This window comes from Anguilla anguilla, chromosome 9, assembly GCF_013347855.1.
Source record: "Anguilla anguilla isolate fAngAng1 chromosome 9, fAngAng1.pri, whole genome shotgun sequence".
Lineage (NCBI taxonomy): Eukaryota > Metazoa > Chordata > Actinopteri > Anguilliformes > Anguillidae > Anguilla > Anguilla anguilla.
The window spans coordinates 9,695,918-9,710,266 of NC_049209.1; the positions used below are offsets into that span (position 1 = coordinate 9,695,918).

Genomic DNA, 14,349 nt, shown 5'->3' on the forward strand with positions numbered 1-14,349 from the left:
TGTTAAAACTATTTTTGTTAAAACAATCTTTTTCTTGTTAAAACGATATTGTCATAATATCATTTTCTCATTAATATATTTTATCATTATAATGTAACAAAAACATTTTATCAAAAAACTTGATTCTTTTATAGTTATAACAATATCTTTTCTCATTAAAAGGCTGTTTTCTTGTTAAACCAATACATTTCATCGTATAGCAATTTTTCATTATTGTGATATATTTTATCACAACGTAATAAAAAACATTATTAAAAAAAGTAGTAAGGATACTCTATGGAGTGCCACTGTCTGTAGTCCTAAAACTTGGAAGCAATTAGTATTTTAGCGCATGGATTCCCTTGGCAGATTTCAAATGCTTTTTCCCATAGAATTTTGATTTCTGCAGAAAATAAGGTGTGGGACAGTTTTACGTTTCATTCTACGAGATAAATGACACCCATTGATATCTCAAGCGTGAATTTCGAAATTGTCACATACTTTTAAAAAGTATGTTGCTAGCATTGCGATATTGAAACTACAACGGTAGTCACATGTAGACAGGCTAGTACGAAACGCGAGTGATGGTTGGCAGAACACGACCGCTGTTGTAGTTTCAACAAGTTCTTGTTAAATATTGCGCAGCCCTATTGCTTGAAACAGGTACAGGCCTACATGAATAAGGCCAATACAGCCTGACAAGCAGCAGTATACCGGAAATGCCGTTCAGCAGGACTTCTGCTTCACATCCCTATTAGTAAATGAACATTGCTAATTAAGTATGCCTTATAACAATAACAATACTGATAACAATATGCTGGCTTTGTATAAGATGCTTGAAGAAAGACAATTAACATATCAAATGGAATAAACGGTTAGTAAAAACCATAATAATGCTCAGAATGAATTCCATTAGCCTCATTAGGATTAGCCCCCCAAAGGGCAAAGACCTGCTTGGGTTACAATATGCGGAAGTTGTTCACCAAGAACCCCCAAAACACAAAATACAGACGCACACGGAAGACGGATTACAGGAAATCTGGAAACATGATAATACAGATGGCCAAGGACGCACCGCTATTATTCTCCACAGTTCATGGCAAACAATTTTCATACACCCATCCCCCTCCCCCCGCCGTCCACTGACAAAACATCTGGTAAAAGTGTGCAATTGTGCATGGCATAAGTGCAAAAACCATTAGAAGCAACACGAAGGTAATATAACAGAATTTGTTCTCCATAATGAATACTTTTGCACAAAATTAATTATAACCCAGTTTCATAATACATTGCTCTAGTAATAGTTCTTCTCTAGAATATCCTAATGTTTGTGTGTGTGCATGTATGCTTTTTGTGTGTGTGTGTGTGTGTGTGTTTGGGGGCGGGGGGGACCTACCAGGACACCCAGCCTGAGTGCGGATGGAATCACCATTTCAACATCTGCAATAGCTGTAATGTCGTCTTCCGAGAGATTTTTGTGAACTGCAAATGCAAGCCCTCCTGGGAGAGTAACGGAAAAGCAAGAGAGGGAGGACAAAATTGGATGCCAGAAAAGCAAAAATTGAGAGCAGAAAATCTCCAGACAAAAAAATGGAAGCAAAAAAGGTGTGGGGTTGACAGGAGCATATAGCCATCTTAATTCACAAACACAACTTATGCTGCAGGAATCAACATAAAAGCACAGACCAGATGTTCTTCTTCTGCCCTGCACTCTGTGTGGTCACTTCTTGTCCAGAGTATCATTTAAGATGCAGTCAGGAAAACCTGGCAACAATGTTAGCTAACAAAATGAAATTTTATCTTTGAGTTTTAGTTAGCCAGCAAGATGGATGTTTATCAGTTTGCTTTCTGTACACTTGATCTCTCAAATTTGGTGTCAGCAAGCTCACCTGAATGAATCCTCACGTGTAATTTTTTTTCTTTTTCCTCTGATGTGGCAAGAGCATCGACTTGTTCATAAGAGCGTATGTTGCATCAGACTTGGCTAGATTTTTGTGTAAAAAAAAAATACTTTAAAAAAAAAAAACTGTACTAAAGATGATCAGTACACAATATCCCAAGCACAATCATTTCCATCACTCAAAAATGAGAGACACCTGAACACAGGAACTAAAGAAACAATCAAAAGTTAATTTATTAAATGTGATATAAAAAACATCATTAGTTCAGGTAAATGCAAAAAAGACTCATTACATTCTCAGGAACAGTTCTTTACAGAACCACATTTTTCAAAATAAACGGCCTACTGAAATCAGTGACATTTCAGTGACAATATATCAGTACAAAAAGCAACAGTGGCCAATCTGGAGAGCAAACACTGGAATTAAAATAAAGAAAATATTGTGTGCGATGCTTTACAATACCATCTCAAGATTAAAAATTGTCCAGTAACTCAAGCGAGAATCTGAAAACATGAATTAATTGTGAAGAGCAATAACTTGAAAATAACTCTAGGTCACTAGAAAAAATTGTACATAGGGATACAGAAAATTTTCATGTTTCCAGATATTAAGGAACTTCTTGGTCAACAGATTAAAAATAATTTTCCAGAAGAATTTAGGAACTTAATGTACCGTTAACCATCATGTAGTAATCCATTGGATCACAGATACATTTTTCTGCGAACCTGGGTCTATAGTACTAGCAGCTTTCACTTCAAATGTTTTTTTGGCTGTTGTGAATTTTGAGCTTCCCAAAACCATTTCAAAATGATGGATGTTTTATGATGTCACAGAGGACGTGGAAGGAGAGCCCTCCTTCAGCTGAGTTTGGCGTGCAGGGCTACGCCCTGGCTGCTGGTACGGGCCGAGAGTGTTCGCTTCGCTCGGGCCATTGGCCATCGCCTTCTCCGCCTCGTCCTTCGAGAGCCCCTGACGGACGGCATTCGCCTCGTAGGCCTTGCCGATCTGTCGCTCCTGCGGCTTCATGTTCCTTATGACCTTCTGGACGTATGCAAGCCGCTGTGTGTGGAGACAGAGGGCGATGTTAGGCGTGACTGAGGAAGGGCAAGGGATGCATGACGGATGCTTCTGATAGGGCAGAGCTCACCGCCTGATGCTTTCTGAGGGTGTCCTGGTAGACGGCCTCCCAGTGCTTCAGCTTCTCTTGAATGATGTTGTGGCGGCGGTGAGCCAAAACAAACACATTCTCTTTGCTCATTGTGGGGTATTCCTTCTCCTGAGGGACAAGGCATACCTGTCACACACCTCTGCTGCTGCACACTGACACTCTGCCATCTTACATTTCCCTACAAGTCTCAGTCACAGGGCCTCAGCATGGTCTCAGTCACAGTGTCTCTGCAAAATGGTCTCCGTCATACTGTCTCAGTCACAGTGTCTCTGCAAAATGGTCTCCGTCATACTGTCTCAGTCACAGTGTCTGCAAAATGGTCTCCATCATAGTGTCTCAGTCACAGTGTCTCTGCAATATAGTCTCCATCATACTGTCTCAGTCACAGTGTCTCTGCAATAGGTCACAGTCATGGTGTTTTTTCTCACTCATAGGGTCTCAATCACAGGGTTGCACTACAGAAGGACTCAGACTGTCACCACCCTGCTGTATTATATGGATACTCACCACTTTTTCAAAGTTTTCCTTCAAGGTCAGCCTTGGTATGGAATTCAGTGCCTTGGAGCACTCCAAGATCTTCTGCCGTCCTTGACTGATGAGTTTCTTTTATTTAGAAATGAAGTGAAAAAGGCACTTACATCAGACAAAAAATAATCATGTGATGTGATGCACACTGATTTCATGGCTGTTTTCATTTTTATTTAGCACAGGTGATATGGGGAGAATAGGGGTGTTGCACTGCGGCAGAGTATCGGGGGCCCCAGTACTTACTACCCCATTACCTGTAGCTGAGGGTGGGTCATGCCAGACAGACCATTCAGATATGTGTTAAAGCCCTCTGAGCTTTCAGTAGAATGAGAGGGCTGGTTCAGAGGAACTGACAGACCCTGAAATCACACAAAGACACATAAAAAATAAAAATCAGTTAAACAGAATAAGACGTACTTTAAAATAAATTTTAAAAAATCAGCACATAACCGAGAATGTCCAATTCCCGCCCTAATTTGGAATGGCCAATCGCTGCACCCACAGAGGCACTCTTACGTGAACTCCACTGTCGATTCAGGAGAGTGCAGACATCCATGGCTCTTCTCTGAAATGCATGGTGTCACCCGCTTTTTAAAACCGCAGACTGCAGCTTGCATAGAACGGAGTCATATGAGGCTCTAGCATGCAGTACACGGGTGACCAATCTATCTACATAGTAAGCGTCAGTAAGAGTAAGCTGCACAGATGCACAGCATGGTGCCTTAACCATAAGAGCCATCCCATAATATGTGCTATTAGATTTACACCTGTAAAGGCTGCAACAACTGATAATTAACAAGAATTTATGCCAATTGATTTGGTCTGTATAAGAAATATGTTCATATTATAATCTATAGTTTGACATACTGTAAATGGTGAGACATCAAAACATCACAAGGGGACAAAAATTCTTTATTTTCCAACATTTGGACCGTGCCAAAACATCAACCATAGCTTTGCCATAACGTTTCTTGCAAGAAACTGCACTGAGGGCATCAGTAAGCTAAACCAAAAAACATAAAGGAGTAGAGTGCCAGCATTTGCTGGTTATTGTGGTAACAAACTGACGTGGGGGTGATGCAGGAGTTACCGAGTTCATGTGATTTTTTTTTTCCGTATGTCATTATACTGATTGAAGTAGTGCCCAAATGCACTGGCCAGATGCAATTGAGGATAAAGCGAGTGGGCTATACACAAACTGACACACTCTCCTCATGTTTCTCTTTGAAGTTGAATTGCTGGTGGCCATCGCAGCACCACACAAAGCACTGTGCACTACACAGAATAGGGAGTGAGCAGTGGGTTTAGACTGAGAGACTTAATCATTAAACACACTGAATGAATGTTGTTGTCTAATGGTCTTCTATTCAATAAATATAAAAATGTCTAGTTCAAATGATCTAACGGTATAATTTGGTCACTAAATGTTGAATTTAAATCTAAATGTTGAATCTAACTTTTTGATTAACCTTAAAAGTTGATTTTTACTTTTGTTAAGTCGATTCTTCACACTACACAATATTTTAAAGTACTGAAAAAAGTATAACCTCTATCAGAAGTGAAGGCAGAAAGGGGCTGAATTTATAAAAAATGGTTTAAAGAAGGGCAGAAAAAAAAATTGCCAGCAGATTCTAGGTTTACAAAGTAGGAAAGTCCCTGATCCTAGTGACTAGTGATCATTCCCTGATGAACTCAGTTAATTAGCTGATGACACAGTTCTACCTCTCATGGTCATATGAAAACAATGGCTGGAACTCTGAATACTAGTTTACAGGACAGTAGAGCAGGGTGGTGCTGTCCATCGGCTCTCAAAATGTGTTCCGCGGCAGACACGGACAGAAGAATCACACTTTAAAGTAGCGAAGGTCCCTTGGGAGGTGACTTCATAAGTTGAAAAGGTACTTTTTGTATCCACAGTAAGGCCATGAAACCGCACCAGCCTAAGTTTTCAACAACGTGACAGAGTTGACAAATGGTGCTCAATTCACAATACAATGATGAGAGTCTTTCAGCATAACTATTGCAGGGTCTGAAAATAGCTTTTTGCTGAACCGGCCATTGTGCCTGTTGGATAAAAAAATTTACCAGACTACTTGGATACTTCACTAGGCACAATTATTTCCCCCCCGAACAATACAAAAATGAAAATGACAGAATCGCATGATTGTGTTTTGTAAAACATTTTTTTTAAATCTTGATTTTTAGACAGAACAGATTTCATAAGACAATTTAATGAACAACCAACTGTAATTACAATATTTAATCTTTTTCTTTAACAAAGACAGGGCTACAAAAGTTAGAGCTGCATCTCTAATAAAACTTAGAATGCGTTTCACTCCAGAGTGTCATTTGAATTTTCGGAGAAATATAGATGGCATTAAGCACAGAACATGACTTGTTCTTCAGCATCGAATACCAGCCATTCATGACATACACTGTTTCATCAAGTGCCCACTACTCATTAAAACACTGTTTCTTTTTTTAACCTCACTTCTTAAACATTATCATTTGCTTTCTTCTTTTAGACAGGTTTTTTTTTTTACCCTAGGGATGTGTTTTCGCAACTTTTTCGACAGCTGACTAATGTTATATAATTATGGCTAAGATATTCACAGAAACACAATGTATAACATTAGGTTACCACTAATGGATGAGCTGTCGCTGCACCCTTGGAGAAATTTTGGCAGGCCGACCACTCCTGGGAGGATTCACCACAGTTCCAAGTGTTCTCCAGTTAGAGATAATAGCTCTCTCACTCTGGTTTGGTGGAGTCACAGAGCCTTAGAAATGGCTTTTTCACAAGGGTGATATGGGTGTTTGATAACTTTTTCCATGAAATAATAATGTACTAATTTAATAAATGTGTTTTATGTGTACTCTGTTTCCCTTTGCCTAAAAATACAATTTTTTCTATAGATCTGAAACCATTAAATATGCAATAAATAAGGAAATTGGGAAGGGCACTTTTTCATAGCACTGTAGAAAAGATACCACTGAATATATTAATATCATCATTACTGCACCTTAGTAAAATGTTAGGTAGCTAACAGGTTAAAATAGCTTTTCTGCTTTTATGATGCGATTTTATTGCTTTACATTTAGATTGAAAACTTGCTTTACTGCAAGCTTTCATACCCTTAAACATTTGTTTGCTTTCCCACAGATCATCAGTCTGCTGTGATACTATCGGGCTTGTAGCATAGCAGGTTCTGCATGCAAGGGAAATAAAAGTAAACGCTGTTCAGAACAAAGGCGCTGACCTGTTAGCCAGCACACAGAGCTGTCACAGTCAGTACTGAATGCTGTAACAGTACTATGCTCTGTTACAGGCAACGCACAGCCCTGCCACAGTCAGCACTCACCTTCTTCTCGGCCTCGTATTCCACCCAGGCAGCCTTGCGGTCCTCCTCGCTCAGGGCCTCTTCCTCTTTGTGATCCAGGAGGGAGTCGTGCTCGTGGTAGCTCACTATCTGTTCTTTAGAACTGTGAAGTAGGTTTGCCAGAATGGGATCCTGCAGGGGGATTGGATAAAACACTGCAGTTGATCAATAAAATTATTAGACAAGAGAGCTTCCATTATAATAAAGGTGGCAACCATTCATCAACAGACCAACATTAAGACTGAGGAAACTTTTGACATTCAAAAAAAAAGATAAATAATGATTCGCATAAATTAAATATTGACACCTGTCTACTCCCGTCTGTTAATGCTGAATATTTTATCATCATGATCTATTTTTTCCACATTTTGAATGTGCAACTTTCCTTTTGATTAAGCAATAGTTTACAACTCGTATTTTGGTTTACAACCAAAATGCACTTCAAACATTCACCATCACAGGTTTTCTTTCCTAAAGGAACAGTTAAGATCTGAGCTGGTGCTCATCTAAATGGTACCCCAAGGTCAAATGACAGTGCAGTGCTCCTCAGGAACAGTGAAATGTACAGATCCCTGAATAATCAATAAGCCATTTCTTCTAGGGTGGTCCAGTTTTAGCAGAACATGTGCACATTGTGTACACTAATGACAGTGATAAAACCTTGCCTATCGTCATACTTCAAGAGACAACCCCCCCAGGCCTCTGAGAAAAGCCTGATTCTTTTTAAAATAAAATGAAGGATGAGAAAGATTCTGAGGGAGGTGGAAAAAAACAAGAAGCAGACTAAATGAGAGGAAACGAACCTGCAGACCCGACACTCGCAGGCATGCTTGGGTTCTCATCTGAAGGATGATGAGTCCTTTTGGAATAAGTGTTTCCTGAGAGAGAAACTACAGGTCCAACGGGGGTCCTAGGTGCACCCTTCTCCTCAAACCTGAAAATATGAACTTAAATCTGGCATGGCGGGCATGCCTAAGAGGGCCCTCCTGCTGCTGTTAGCACTCCTGCGCCATAACGGTTGGGGAACTGGGCTTGTTACAGAAAGGTAAATTATTATTATTATTTTTTTACCAGTTAGGCTACTGCCGTTGCACCCTTGAGCAACCTCTTAACCTGAATTGCTTCAGTAAAACATCCAGGAGTATAAACTGATTGATTGTAACAAAACTCTCATTTGTGTAAGTTGCTAAATGCCAAAGTGTAAACGTAAAAGAGACGGTCTAGGTGCAAAGAGAGAATCAGTGTTTTTCACCGAAAGTGTTCTCCAGCTCTGATGAACGTGCATTAGATGTATAAGGATGATGTTAATTAATATTAATGATATTAATATTAGTTGGCCAAGCGCCTCAGGTGAACAAGCACCCTCTGGTTTTATTATTCGGGCCCTGCAGGTACCGCTGTAGCAGCACATTATCGTTAAACAATGTCGAGCAGGTTGTTCATTTTAAATCAACATTTCCTGCCTCTTCAAAGAAAAGTTGTGCCTTCTGGAAGTCCATTTAAATTTATGACTACATTGCTTTACGAACTTCTGACTTGAAACAGAGGCTCTATTGCTCCCTTGGTGGTAGAGGACTGAAATACATGAGAAATGATAAACCGTTACTATGACCACAGACTAGTCCCCCAAGTCTTGGTGGTCAGTTTGATACACGAGACTGTACCTGCAATCTCATTCAGATACTGTAAACCAACCCAACAGCACGTCACCACTATATTGCTTCTACAATTTTTGGGTTACTGTTGCTCAAGCAGCAAAGGTAACTGTTCAACAAAATGCTACAGCGTGTCCAGACTATTCTCATTGGGAGTCAGCAGTGAGCGAGCAGAGACAACACCCTACACAAATCAATAAATCACCACAAAAACACAAACATTAAACATCAACCTAGATTCTGAATCCAGAAGTGTGGTAGTCATTTTCCAGATAGACACAGATATTTTAAATGGAAACAATTAGGCAAAGGAAAACTTCTGACGGCTTGGCTCGTTCTCACAGTGCAGTGAGATAATGAGATTCTGAAAGTCAGAAGGGGGAAAGCAAATGCGGGCCAGTTCAGCTGAATTTGGGAAACATGCAGACCTGCAGGGAATGCCAGGTCTGGCATACTCCCATTTTCTTTCTTTTTTTTTTAAATTAATTTTTTTAAAGAATCCTTGTTGTGACTCAGCACATAGACTGTAAAGAAGCATTTTTATTACAATCTGTCATCACTTGTTTTTTCGGGAAATGCCCTTCCCTCTGACAAAAATAACAGATATTTCAAGTCTTTGAGAGACAAATGCCTAACCAATCTTTAAGAAACTTTAAGTACAGAAAGTGGGCACCAGCAGCACTTCTACAGCAGTACACAGAAAACTATTTTAATTTCTAAAAAAATCTTCATGTGTCACACATAAAAACTTGCACCTGATGCATATGATCTCAAGAGGGCTCAAACCAAGAGGGAGTTTTACACTCAAAATGTCATTGTACTCACGCTGTTCCATAAAAAAATGGCAATGCCATGGTGCTCAATATTAATCACAAGCACTTTGCTCAAACTCAGCACCAGCCCTCCCTGCATTACCGCTGTGGTCTCTCGGGCATTCTGAACTCACCACCTTTCTTTTAATGTGCACCAATATTCACTCACTACATTTTATTGCTTTAATTACCGGTACAATAAACCACGCTTAGCAGTTCTCTAATTAGCTGGGAAGCAGAGACTGTGTGGGAGGAATACCCAAGAATGCTGCTCAGTGATAGCTGGGGCTGGCTTCAACCATGCGCTTGCCCTGCTTTTACCAAGTCACAGTCTCAGCGATGCCCAGGTGCACCAGCCATAGCAGCAAAGGCAAAAAAAACCTTGAGGAATGAGAAGGGTCTGGTTATTTGTAAAACCCCAACCTCCGCCAGTCAAAACTGATTCAACAGCTGCATACAGACGAAATGCACAGCCCTGCTGTCCCATTGCAAACATTTTCTCAAGCCGAGAATGTTCGGCGTTGTGTCGGGGTACACATTTTCCTGGGCTTTGATCGTTACTCTCCCAACTGCAGCACACATCACTTCCAGTCTGCTTTGAGTGGCAGGATGGTTTGAGTGGCATGTTACTGGCGGCGACGTGGAGAGAGTAAAAGTTTAACAGTGAGGAAATCTAACACTGACCATGCCAGTACAACTCGCACAACTCGTCTCAAGCTTACAAGAGGGCAAAAATGTCTTGTGAACATCTGGGGAGGCTTAATAAGGGTAGACTCCTGTATCTAATTAGCAGCAACGAGGCCTGTTCCTGCACACAATGAGTCCCAGCAGGTGGGAAGACCCAGAACGGTAGCAAATTACAGCTTTCCCACCAATGGCCTGCTGGGAAGATGGAGGTAGCCCACCCTACTCCCCTGCACAGGGCCCCACAGCAGGCCGCACCGAGGGCTGTGTGGCTCGGATTCTGGCTCTCTGGTCCATAAAAGACCTCCTGTGGGCCTTAGGCCAGGACAGACTGCATGCTGGGTCACTCTCCTGTCTGGACTCTGGTGTGCTTCTTTGTCATTAGGGAAGAATGCTTATTTCCTTTTTTCTCAAATTAGTTTCTCGGAAGACATGTTGTGTGTTTGTTGGTGTGGGGGCATGTGGGTGGTTAAATAATGACTGTTCATCAGACCAAAAAAAAGCCTTTTTTATTCCTTTGAAACTACAGAGAAATGATGAATCATTTTCGCAGATGGCTTTGCTGATCCCAGACTTGTTTGGGAGAATGAAAGGGAAGCAGAGGCAGCTTTAGGGGTGTGTGGTTAGGTCAGGTGCAATAAGCTGCCAGTTAAATGACTGCTTCCCCAAATCCACCATAAGCACAGCAGGCAGCACAGGTATATAAAGGAGAAGCATTCACTGGGATATCACACCAGACCTTAACTATGCTACGGAAGATCCCTGACCACTGCATAATCCCATTAGAAAGATAAAGCTGCTCACCCTGATTAGACCAGCATATATTTCCCACCCAAATGAGCTGAGTCTCTGGATACATGTCGATACCCATACACAAATTAACAATACAAGCAAAAACTTTGTGTGACCGTTTCCTGTTTGTTTCAAAAGTACAAACGTGTTTTTAAAAAGATTTTGTACTTCCTCCTTCACATAGGAGAATAAACTGAAATTTGTGAGGAGGGTACTCTGACTTGATCCAACAGTAAACGTAGGCTGTTGATTGCTAGTTTGTTTTAATTAATTTAATTTGCATAAAGTGTTAAGGGTACCAGAAACATTAAAACTGTTTTACACAACACTGTATTCATATGTAACATCACAAAATGCTATGAACTGTCTTTCACTGCATAGCTGTGATGTTGCCAATTATTACTCATTCACAATAACACTATCCCTATTACAAACAGTAATAACTTCTGTTTGTAGTTACTACTGTTTGTCGTAATAAAATTGCATATAATTTTAAATGTAAGTCAATAATGTGTATGGCCATACATTCCCAGTCTTTCCACTGCATGCATACTACATACAGGCATACACATATACATATACACGCACATCACAAACTGCAGCAATTGCACACAAATAATTACTGAAATGGTCAGCAATGTGATCAAAAATGTGCTGGCTAGAGGTCTGCGTCCCACCCCAAGCCCTAAGAGGCACGAAGGCATGCTGTGTTTTTGTCGAGTATCTGGCCTACTTTCTGGCCTCAGTGAAGTCAGGTCAGATTGGGTGGGGGCCTATAGTACTTTCTCATGCAAGAGCTGCCAACCCAGAAGCGTAGCAACACTTCCACCGGCTGTTAACTACGATCGACAACAATGGGGCAAAGCTTCTAGTTTTGCTAGTTTATCATTATACTCAACTAGCAAACTAACAGTCGTAAATAGTGTATTACTTCGGAATTCACTTTCATTATTCCCCAGCAGTAAAATGCACATGACAAATGAAGAAAGTTGTGTAGCATGCTGGGCTTGTAGCACCAAGGTCTTAGGCTCGATTATAAAATTGGGACACCGCTGTTGAACCCTTGAGCAAGGTGCTTAAAGGCATACTATTTTTTAAGGATTTTTTTAAGCCATGCTTTGGTCCTGTGTTTACAATCAAAGAAGTCCCCTCCTCGGTAATCAACCCTGCCCACTCAACCCGAGTAGCCAACTTCACTCATCTAGCCAGCTGGATAGCTAGAGGTAACATTACTTACAGGTCCAACAGAATACAAGCCAGCTTCTGTTTTGATTTTCATTCCCTTGAGGAACTTCAAGCCATTCCAAGATTAACACTAACACTTGTTCTTGAACGAGCCCTGTCGGCTTGTCTTTTTGCCTCGCTGTATCTGGGCTAGCAACAAACACTCCATTGAAATCTGATCCAAAACCACAGGCTCTGTCGCCCACACCCACGCCTCCCCCACACAGAAAAGAGTGCCATACTGAGAAACATCCCAAACCCACTTTAGAATAACATACAGATAAAAATGTACAAATTTGGCAAAACTTTGTAAAGACACATATTGCCAGTACATCATAGATATGCCTTAGCATGGTTATTTTACAATATTTTCAAGACTTGCTTGAAGGTACATTGAACCTGTAGCCCATCTTAATATGCCCCATAATAAAACAAGACCCAAGTTGAAAAAACAGACCTTTAATGTCTGCTTCAAACAATTTGTATTGTTTCCAAAGGGCTGACATTTGGAGAAAGATACAGCAGCAACATTAAAATGCAGCTTGCGCATGGACTCTGCTCACCTTTTTTTACATCATAAAACCAGAATACAGATCGGCCAAAATAAAAATAAACCTGCCAGTCACCGATCGCGTGTTATGGATCAAAACCCGGCCGGTTCCGTCACACAGCCGATCGATCGGAACAGCACTATTTTCAAGGTTAAAATCCTGCATAGTATGCCCTAAAATATATCCAGCTGTATAATTGGATTCCATGCAAAAAATGCAATCTGTATCTGTGATTTACACAGCTTGTTCAGTGTGGTGAACAGGTCAGTGTTGTAATAGTAATACTATTTGGTAAATATCAGTCAGCGGGGAAATCTGCTCCCAGATGTGTGCTGCTGGCCTCTATCTGAGGCCTATGACTGCTTGTTAAACTCCAGGGGCTTGGTCCAGCCACTGCACACCTGCGATTCGCTAAAATAAGAACAGGCATGCCGCTATGTGCCCCCCCCCCCCCCCCACCCATGAGTCTGGGAACTCAAAATCCGGTACTCCCCACTGCATGAGAACATGATGCAACTACACTATGGTGTTTGCAACAGCCATGACTTTTGTTTCAGTTTCAAGAATGGTCCATTTGAAACACCACTTAAAGAGCAACTCCACCATAATTCATCCCAAACTTTCTGTTTTACTCCCAGAATAATGCATGTGACTTACTTAATGTAACAAATGAAAGAAAGTCTTTCTGTATCCACAAAATACTCTTGGAACCAATGATGCCATTGGGACACAACTCCTCATTTTATCAAAGTCAGATATCCTATCGTCCATCTTCAGTTAGCATAGATTCCTGTTCTATACCGTTCAGCTAGTAGAAAACTTCATTCTAAGCATTATGTTTGAAATATGTATCGTGACACAAGACTTAAAGAGAAGTTTAGGCTTTGGGCGGAGCTCGGACACATGGCCGCTACCTTTGGAAGCATGGGGGTGGCTCTCTTTTTCTTCTTCTCCGAGGTGGGGTCATCCAGCTGGTCAGGCTCAAACGTGTACAGCTCAGTCAGCTCGTTCATGGTAAAGTGGCGTTCAATCTGCTGCTGGTCCACCACTCGGAAAGACAGCGACAGTTTGGTCACCTGTCGGTCATAGATTTTCTCCTCCATGGTCCCCTGCACATAGATGTGGTCAGCAGTCATTCAGTGATCCAAAAGCATTCATTACAGAATTTTGGGACCACGTTAAAATACTCTTCAATGTGCCGTTTTATTTTCATTCATACCTGAGCAAGAAATCTGTAGACGAATGCAGGCTTCTCCTGCCCAAAGCGATATACTCTAAAGATGCTCTGAATGTCATAAGAGGGGTTCCAGGAGGCATCAAAAATAATGACCCTGTTGGCTGCAACCAGGTTGATCCCAAGAGATCCAGCTCTTGTGGAGATGAGAAATAAGCGACCCCTGAAAAAGACATTACATTACATTACATTACAGGCATTTAGCAGACGCTCTTATCCAGAGCGACTTACACAACTTTTTACATAGCATTTTTACATTGTAAAAATGCTTTTACACAGCTGGATATATACAGAAGCAATGCAGGTTAAGTACCTTGCTCAAGGGTACAACGGCAGTGCCCTACCCGGGAATCGAACCTGCGACCTTTCGGTTACAAGCCCAGTTCCTTACCCACTGTGCTACACTCCGTCCTGACAATGAGGCAACAAGATGACTGAAGG

At 41.1% G+C, this 14,349-nt stretch overlaps 1 protein-coding gene across 1 annotated transcript in view; it reads right to left on the reverse strand.

Annotated features, from left to right (window-relative positions):
* Nucleotides 1-2,089: 2,089 nt before the first annotated feature.
* The window catches only part of LOC118235685 (transcriptional regulator ATRX-like), a 48,224-nt gene continuing 35,964 nt past the window's right edge, over nucleotides 2,090-14,349 (reverse strand). Inside the window, exons 29-35 of the mRNA XM_035433301.1 lie at nucleotides 13,894-14,071; nucleotides 13,589-13,783; nucleotides 6,939-7,088; nucleotides 3,831-3,935; nucleotides 3,556-3,651; nucleotides 3,028-3,156; nucleotides 2,090-2,939 (exon numbers count right to left, since the gene is read on the reverse strand). Coding sequence (XP_035289192.1) covers nucleotides 2,700-2,939; nucleotides 3,028-3,156; nucleotides 3,556-3,651; nucleotides 3,831-3,935; nucleotides 6,939-7,088; nucleotides 13,589-13,783; nucleotides 13,894-14,071 — 1,093 coding nt within the window. The 3' untranslated portion in view covers nucleotides 2,090-2,699. The remainder of the gene's footprint in view (nucleotides 2,940-3,027; nucleotides 3,157-3,555; nucleotides 3,652-3,830; nucleotides 3,936-6,938; nucleotides 7,089-13,588; nucleotides 13,784-13,893; nucleotides 14,072-14,349) is intronic.